Source organism: Thamnophis elegans, chromosome Z (assembly GCF_009769535.1).
Source record: "Thamnophis elegans isolate rThaEle1 chromosome Z, rThaEle1.pri, whole genome shotgun sequence".
Classification (NCBI taxonomy): Eukaryota; Metazoa; Chordata; class Lepidosauria; order Squamata; family Colubridae; genus Thamnophis; species Thamnophis elegans.
The window spans coordinates 110,410,783-110,420,099 of record NC_045558.1 but is presented as its reverse complement, the minus strand read 5'-3'; the positions used below and the strand labels follow the sequence as shown (position 1 = coordinate 110,420,099).

At 38.2% G+C, this 9,317-nt stretch overlaps 1 protein-coding gene across 1 annotated transcript; it reads right to left on the bottom strand.

Moving 5' to 3' along the window:
• Positions 1 to 3,610: 3,610 nt before the first annotated feature.
• LOC116521397 (olfactory receptor 13G1-like) lies at positions 3,611 to 8,991 on the bottom strand. The gene is made up of 3 exons (XM_032236074.1): positions 8,920 to 8,991; positions 5,051 to 5,062; positions 3,611 to 4,567 (listed from the first exon to the last, which is right to left on the bottom strand). Exons 1-3 carry the CDS (start codon positions 8,989 to 8,991, stop codon positions 3,611 to 3,613), a joined length of 1,041 nt encoding a protein of 346 aa, XP_032091965.1.
• Positions 8,992 to 9,317: the final 326 nt, after the last annotated feature.

Here is a 9,317-nt window from a genome sequence, read left to right as displayed (position 1 = left end):
ACAGACAGAGAGGCAGACAGACAGGCAGACAGGAAGAAAAAACTAATATCATAAGATGTCATGGATGGATGGATCAATCAATGGAGCTGTGTGTGTGTATGTAACACACACACACACACACACACACACACACACACACACATCTGTCTGTGTCTGTCTGTCTGTCTGTTTGTCTGCCTGCCTGTTGCCTGCCTGCCTGCCTGCCTGCCTACCTACCAACCTACCAACCTACCTTTCTACCCTATATATGAAGAATGGGGTAATAATATTTCTTGATCTATCTTGACCAGTCCTTCATTGAAAAATCATAATATACCCACTATAACAGAATAACAGATTTGGAAGGGACCTTGGAGGTCTTCTGGTCCAATTCCTCTCAGCAGGAAAAATTATGCCATTTTCAGTGATGTGCGGTGAGTTTATGGCTGGTGAGGTACTGACACAGGAGTTTCAATTTTCTTTTAGACTTGTGGACTTCAACTCCCAGAATTCCACAGCCAGGCATGTTCAGTTCCGATTTAAAGTGACAGCATTTGTTTTTCTCCTTTGAGAAAAAGTTTTCCTTCATTCTTTTTCTTCTCCCTCCCCCTCCTTCCTCCCTCTCCCCCTCCCTGCCCCTGTCTCAAACAGACATACGCACACAGAGAAATTGGATCCCTCTCTCACTCACTCAATCTCAAACAAAAACAAACACAGAAGTTGGATTGGATATATTTTCCAATGGCTTGAAAGCAGCTCCATTGCCATACTCCCCCACCCATTCCCCTGCTGCCTTTCGATTTGAGTCTTTGATTGCAGGTGGAGCCACATTGCCTTTTCAAACTTGGAATCAGTGAATAATATAGCAGTAGACTTATATACCGCTTCATAGGCCTTTCAGGCCTCTCTAAGCGGTTTACAGAGAGTCAGCATATTGCCCCCAACAATCTGGGTCCTCATTTTACCCACCTCGGAAGGATGGAAGGCTGAGTCAACCCTGAGCCGGTGAGATTTGAACCGCTGAACTGCTGATCTAGCAGTAGCCTGCAGTGCTGCATTTAACCACTGCGCCACCATAAGCCTAGTGAAGCTAGGCTTATATACTTTTATCCAGGTGTGTGTGTGTGTGTGTGTGTGTGTGTGTGTGTGTGTGTGTGTGTAAAGGCAATGTAGCTCTGCATGCAATCAAAATACACTTGGGGAGGTATCTACACTTGAGGAGGGATCTACATTTGAGGATGAAGTTTGAATTCCTCCCTCCGACCCACACACATACCTTTTCCAGCTGTTTCAGAGAGGATTTCAACTCTGTTCTTGCCTGCCATCATGAAAAGAAAAAAAGTGTAAAAGGAAAAAGGCATGAGCTCTGAGGTCAGACTGGGCTAGCTGCTCCCAGAGCCTCTAAAAAACACCTTCTACAGGAGGCAGGAGGACGACATGCCTCATCTATATAAGGAATTTTTCGGCTTTTAACCCTTGCTTAGCTCTGCTCGAGTGATCAAAAAGTCAGACTCGATGAGGCACCTCATTCTCCCATCTCATCCTGTAGAGAGCACTTTTTAGAGGCTTTTTTAAACATTTAAACACTAAGCAGAGTCATCCACTGTGACTCTGGCAGCAACTAGCGCATTCTTTTTCCTTTTACATTTTCTTTTCTTTTCATAATGGCAGTGGTGAGGCTATGACTCCCCTGCCTCCCCTGACTGCATGTTCCATGGCCCATTTCAGACAAATAGTTGTCTAATCTCTTTAAAAACTTCCAGTGCTGGAGCATCACAACTTATAAACAATCAATAGCCAAAATAGAATGTGTGTGTGTGTGTGTGTGTGTGTGTGTGTGTAGAGATTGGTGAATAAACAAATTGTCCTTATCCATATCTTTAAAGTCTTTGAGTCAAACAAAGATTGATATTGATATACGTTGTCACCAAATTTCCTTGAAACATTCTGGATAAAAATATATTATCTGAATTGAGTAAATAAATAAATAAAATAATTGAAAGAAACATTTTTATTTTTCATAATTAAGTGATCTTGCATGATGTGGCAATGTATATTGTATGCTACCCAAATAAAAGTACAATTTTAAAACATGAAAGCACAAAACAGTTTAACAAGAAGTGTTGATATTTTTGAATACACAATAAATAAAGAGCCCTACCAGTGTTTAGTAATACTGAAGCACATACCATAAGGACACAAGATATGCACTTTAAACCTACTATCCCTACTCAAATGATACTTTATGGTAAGCATGGCACCTTCACTACAAATCTAAGTAGGAAAAACCATAGACATACATGATTGTATGTGAGTGAGGTTCCTTTCTTGAAGGACATCATATACAGAGGTCCAGTGACATGAGGTGAGATTCATGGCCGGTGAGGCAAGTGGGCTAAAGCTGCCTTCTGTCTGCCAGCACGGGGGCTTCAACGGGGCTTTCAGAAAGCCGTGCCAAAGCCACTGTGTCTACCATAAAGCGGGACATGTCCCGCTCTATGGCGGACGCGGTGCTGGGACTTTAAAGCCCTGCCCCCGGGGCCCTGCCGGCACTTTAAAGCCCTGCCGCCAGGGCCCTGCTGCCACTTTAAAGCCCTGCTGCTGAATCTGCCATAGAGCGGAATGCGTCCTGCTCCAAGGCAGACGCGGCACTGGGATTTTAAAGCCCTGCCACCGGGCCTCTGCTGCCACTTTAAAGCCCTGCAACCACATCTATGGTGGACACAGAGGCAGAGCTTTAAAAATAAAAAGTGCCAGCCCGCGCACCAGCAGAGGCGGGTAACACACACACACACACACACACAACTTACAATAATACAAATTGCAATTATTAACAAATTACAATAATTTTGAATTCCTCCCCACTCCCCTCCGACCCACATACCTTTTCCAGCTGTTTCACAGAGGATTTCACTCTCCTCTTGTCTGCCATGATGAAAATGTAAAAATGTAAAAGAACAAGGCAAGAACTGCTGAAGTCAGACTGGGTTAGCTGCTGCCAGAGCCTCCAATGGATGACTCTGCTTAACTGTTTAAAAAAAGCCTCTAAAAAAGTGCCCTCTACAGGAGGAAGCGAGAGAACCACATGCCTCATCTACATAAGGAATTTTTCGCCTTTTAACCCTTGCTTAACTCTGCTCAAGTGATCTTAAAGATAGACTAAATGAGGCACGTCGTTCTCTCGCCTCCCCCTTCAGAAGGCACTTTTTAAAGAGGCTTTTTTAAACAATTAAGCACTAAGCAGAGTCATTAAGCAACTACCTCAACCTTTTTCCTTTTAATTTTTTTTAAATGATGACAGTGGTGAGGCCCTGCCTCCCCTGTCTCCCCTACCTCCCCTAACTGCATGTCACTGCAGTTAGGGGTACCACAAAGAGGAAAATATTTAGCATCTATATATATTTCCCAGTATTCACCTTCTATGTAAGTTTCAGAATTATTAAATTAACATATACATAAATAAATACAGTCATTATGCTGTACATGGACAACAGAAGAATCAGAATAGAATTTAGAAATACAACTATATAAAATGAAAAAGTGTTCTATTTATGTACAATGTGTTGGCTTTTATTAGGTGGTCTTGTTAACATTTTTTTTCTTTTCTCAGACTTATTCTCAGCATTGAAGCCTACTCCAACAGCCGGATTCTCCCTATAAGTGTTTTAAATCCTTCCTTAAAATCCTTGTTTCTTAGTGAATATATGACTGGATTAGCAAGAGGGGTTACCACTGAATAAAGGAGAGCAACAATCTTATCTTGTTCTGGAGAGTAGGCTGACGATGGCCTGATATAAGTATAAATTACAGAGGAGTAAAAAATACTGACTATTATAAAATGTGAGGAACAAGTGGAGAATGCTTTCTTCTTCCCTTCAGTGGAACGGATTCTGAAGATTGTTCTTATTATAAATAAATATGATGTTAAAGTGAACCCACAACAACCAACTCCCAATATCCAATCTGAGGCAGATAACACATATACATTTAGACTTGGATCTGAGCATGAGAGGTGCAATAAAGGGGGAAGGTCACAAAAGAAATGATTGATAACATTGGAGTTACAAAAAGATAGCTGGTTCAACAGTCCAGAATGAGTTGAAGTATTAACCAGTCCTACCATCCACACTCCAATAGCTATACAAGCACACACTTCCTTCCTCATGATCATGGGGTACTGCAAAGGGTGACAGATGGCAACATAACGATCAAAAGCCATAAAGGAGAGATGCAGAAGTTCTGTCCCTACAGCCCATATAAACATATAGGCCTGAGTAAGGCAACCATGAAATGAGATTGTCTTCCTTCCAGTCAAAAAACTCTGGAGCAATTTAGGTATTGTGATTGAAATAGAGAATACATTCACTAAGGACAAATTGACAATGAAGAAGTACATGGGTGTGTGGAGTTTCCTGAAAGTCCATATGGTAAGGATGAGGATGAAGTTGGCACTTAGGGCTGTAACATAGATGGTTATAAATATGCAGAACAGAAATATCTGCATGTAAGTTGTTGCTGATAGACCAACCAGGATGAACTCCATTACGGTTGTCCTGTTCTTTATTTCAATACGGTTGATGCTGGTATTCTAGAGAGGTAAATAGTTTTACATTAAATATAAATGTATAGTTGCATAATATTGGGATTTTTCTACATGTGACAACTGTTCTTAATTCCTTTAGCAACAAAATTAACATCTAATGATGTTATATGTTTATAATTCACAATATAGATACAATAAAATGTGGAAAATTTGTGCTTTGTTCAACATACAGACACTAGATTTTCCTGATTATTATTGTATCCATTTTTCCATCCGGAAATGCTGAGTCAAAATAAAATCAAATTCTTTTTTTAAGTGCAAATGATTATCCTGCTCAGGGTAACCAAAATACTGTATATGTATACTGTGTTATGTAATCCTGTTACTCTATGTGATAGATGATGATAGATAGATAGATAGATGAGAGAGAGAGAGAGAGAGAGAGAGAGAGAGAGAGAGAGAGAGAGAGAGAGAGAGAGAGAGAGAGAGAGATGTTCTTGTATGAAGAACAATACTGTCCTGAATTACCTCAGAATTCAACTGTTAAGAACATAAAAGAGTCAATATGATTAGTTGTTCAGAAATCTTTTCAGAAAATTTGTCTCTTCAGAAGAAATGACAGAAGGCTTTTGAAAGAACCTAATTACTGTTTACATACCATTTTAACAAACAAGCAGAAAGAAGAGGAATAGGAGAAAGTTCCTCTGTCAATTGTGAAATATGAGTTGAATCATCCTCAAAGCAATTTCAACTGACTTCTACATTCCCAGGTCACATGATAAGAATGGATAAAAATTTTGTTTCAGTTATAATTCTATTTCTTATTTTATTTTGAAATTGTAAAATAGTCAACTGACTAGGTCTCTTTGATGAGATTTATTTTCACTTGCAGAAAATTTCCTTATCGGGAAATTTTGATTTGATTCTAATCAAAAGTTATTTCAATTGATCATTGTAATTCGTTCCTACCTTCTCTCCTCCTTCTCCATTCCTTCTTAATCATATGTCTTAAAAGACAACACACTAACCACATATACATTATAGTAAATTGACTCTTATACTGTACTACAGAATTACTATATACTTACTAGAATTACTAGTTAGTACAGAGCTGGAAAGAATGCTTCTGTTTCTACTATTGCTTTGAATTTGCTGAAAAGTAAAATGCCCCTTATTTCTCAAATACCAAGGACTACATATTTCAACCCCAATATATACTCTTATATTAACACTCACAGTACTTATTACAATGGACTGGGAACATATTTTTCATGGTAAAAATAGGCAACCAAAATATGTGGGACTTTGCTTAGTTATAAATGAATGACTCCCAACATATGATCCTAATTGCAAAGAGTCTAATTTATGTAGGCTATCTGCACTCCAAATCTGCATCCAAATGAAATAGTTTGGTCTACAAATATTTAATAGAAGCCTTTACCTTATTTGTTGAAATTGGAGGAAATATTGGAGGAATTAGCTAGGATGAAGGAAAATGATAATACTTGCCATCATTGCTATTGTTGATGAGTTTTTCTTGAAATTTCCCTCTTGAAGTTCAGAATTATTTTCAGCTTTGGCATCTGGAAATGATCAGCTCCTATTCTTTTTAAGGAGCATAATTTCTGCTGAAAAATGAGTTGGTTCATTTAAGAACATACTTTGTTGATCAAAATAATGACTAATGAAGAGACTTTTTTGCATGTAATGATGATGCCACTGGGAAACTGACCTTTGGGACATCATCATAATTAAAGTAACCATGCAACAAATTTATTTTTAGAATAAATATCCTTTGCTTATTTTGTTGGTTATACTATTGATTCCGCATATCTAACCCAGAGGTATGTTTTCTACCGGTTTGGACCAGTTTGGTAGAACTGGTAGTGGTTTGGTGGCCTGGGTCATTGAAACCAGCAGCGATCAGACCTGGCATGCCCCTGAACTGGTTCTCCTATTGGGCAGCCATCTGACTTTTGGTTCTGTACATGCACAGAACAATTGTAATTGCAAAAAATATTGTTTTATTTTTTTAAATATTTTGCATATGCGTAAACCTATTTTTGTGCAAATGAGCACTCACGAGGAGTGCACATCTGGCATTTATGCACTCACAACATTTTTGCACTCACTAAACTGACTCAGTAATGCCAAGAGCAGCCCAACCCTGATCTAACCTCTACACAAATTTCATCATATTTAGGATATAAATAACAAAAACAAGAACAATAAATTGAATTTGTACACCACCTAATTCTAAATCATTCTGGGCAACCCATAACAATCAAATAAATAACAATAAAATCAATAAAATGTTTTAAAAAAATAAAAGATGGCCAGGGTGATAAAGCAAGGAGCCTCCACCTGCCTCCCCAAAGGCCTGGGTAAAGACCCAGGCTTCAAATTTCTTCTAAACAAAAGTAGAACAGAAGTCATCTGGATCTTGGAGTATTATTGTTCCAGAGGATAGTGCTACTGTAGAGCACATACAGAGCACTAATGAAAGAGGATATTGTTTAACATAAGAAATCATTTTAATACTCTTTCTGGTCAAATTGTCCAAGAAGATGTTATGAACACAGGTTGTTCCTAATATAGGGCTTTAAATATAACCTTGAATCACACGCAGGCGCAATTGACATACTATAATGCTGGATGTTTTTAAGAAGAGATTGGGTAGCCATTTGTCTGAAATGGCATAGAATTTCTTGTTTGAGCAGGAGGTTGGACTAGAAGGCCTCCAAGATCCTTTCCACTTCTTTTATTCTGTTCTGTTATCCCTAACTTAGGGATAACTCAATGGTTCTGGGTAATCCATAACAATCAAATAAATGACATAAAATCAATAAAATGTTTTAAAAAGACTAAAAGATGGCAAGGGTGATGAAGCAGGGAGTCTCAACTTTCTTCCCCAAAGGCCTTGGTAAAGATCCAAGATTCAAAATTCTTCTAAACAAGAGCTGAAATGGTGCAGTGGTTAGAGTGCAATACTACAGGCTACTTCAGCTGACTGCTAGCTGCAATTCAGCAGTTCAAATCTCACTGACTCAGTCTTACATCGCTCTGAGATGGGTAAAATGAGGACCCATTGTTGGGAGGAATGTGCTAACTCTTTAAACCGCTTAGAGAGGACTGTAAAAGCACTATGAAGCGGTATGTAAGTCTAAATGCTAAGTGCTATTGCTATCCACAGCTTCTGGAGGTAAGTCATTTCACTGAATAATTGTTCCCACTATCAGGAAATTTCTCCTTAGTTCTAGGTTGGGTCTCTTCTTGTTAGTTTCCATCCATTGCTTCTTGCTCTGCTTTAAGGTGTTTTGGAAAATAGGTTGATCCTGTCTTCTTTGTGGCAGTCCCTTAGATATTGGAACACTGCTATCATGTCACCCTTAGTTTTTCCCCCCTATTAGACTAAATATAAAGGCAAAGGTTCCCTTGTACATATGTGCTAGTCATTCCCAATTTGTTATTATCTATCTGATTGCGCTGTCTGAAGATGTCTCCATAGTCATATCAATGGCATGATTAAATGTCGAAGCCACACGGAACACTGTTATCTTCCCATCAAAGGTGGTCCCTATTTTTTTCTACTTGCATTTTTACATCCTTTCAAACTGGGACAAGTAATGGGAGCTCACTCCATTACATGGTGCTAGGGATTTGAACTGCTAAACTGCTGACCTTTCTGGTTGATAAGCTCAGTGTCTTACCTACTGTGCCCCCTACTTTACATCCTATAAATAGATTAGTTAAGGTATATTATATGAGGCTATTCTTGAAGACCATTCAAAAGCTACTGTTAATCCAGAATTTAATGCTACAGGCAGTATTGGACATATCTCATAATGTACATGTAACTCACGTGAATGTTGCAATGATTATTAAATACTTTTTTGTTGCAATTCAAGGTGCTGTTAATCAGAGACCAGATGTTGCTCAACATGAACAAAAGGCAGAAACCAGATTCTCTCTCACACACATTTATTTAGTGCTGGACAAAGTTAGTACTGGACAAATATGGGTCTTCTAATAAGGCTGCAAAAATCCCAAATGCAACTCTAAGCAAACATATATAGGTTTATTAGTTTTATTTGGTTACCTAACAGGAAGATTGCTTACTAGAGATAAGTTTTAAAAGTTATAAAAATGTTTGTGCTTCCCTCCTGTAGTTCAACTGTAAGCTTTGGTTTCTTTATCAAGGTTTCCACAACTCTGAACCCTGAATTTTATTTCTGTCATTTCAACAAAAGAATCCTTAAACCAGGCATCATAATTATCAGAGTTCAGATTCACCTATAAAGTCCTTCATAGCATAGATCCTGGTTATATAAGGGAACATCTTTCTGTGGTTGTTTCTGCTCCGAGTCCCATTGCTTAAGCAGTGTCAGAAAGCATACCTTCTCCCTTATGACAGCTGCCTTGTGAAATGATTTATCCCCAGAGATCAAGATGGTCCCTATGTAGATCATATTCAGAAAGCTATTAAATATTCCTCCAAGGTCTGGGATAAAGTAAATTGAGCCATTATTGGATGAATTTTCTTGATTTTTTGTTATTTCTAATGCCACTCATAATTTGTCCTTATGTTTTGTATCAATTTTCCTGTTAAATTGTGCAAACTGAAGTATGTTGCTGTCTTAATTTTAGTGGTTGCTAGAGGAGCATAAAACTTTATTAAGAGTTCAAAACATTTATTTGGATATATACATTTGTGTTTTCAATTAACTTTGGAAATATACAAATGTCTGTGTTTTGATGTGTGTGTGTGTGTGTGTGTGTGTGTGTGTGTGTGTGT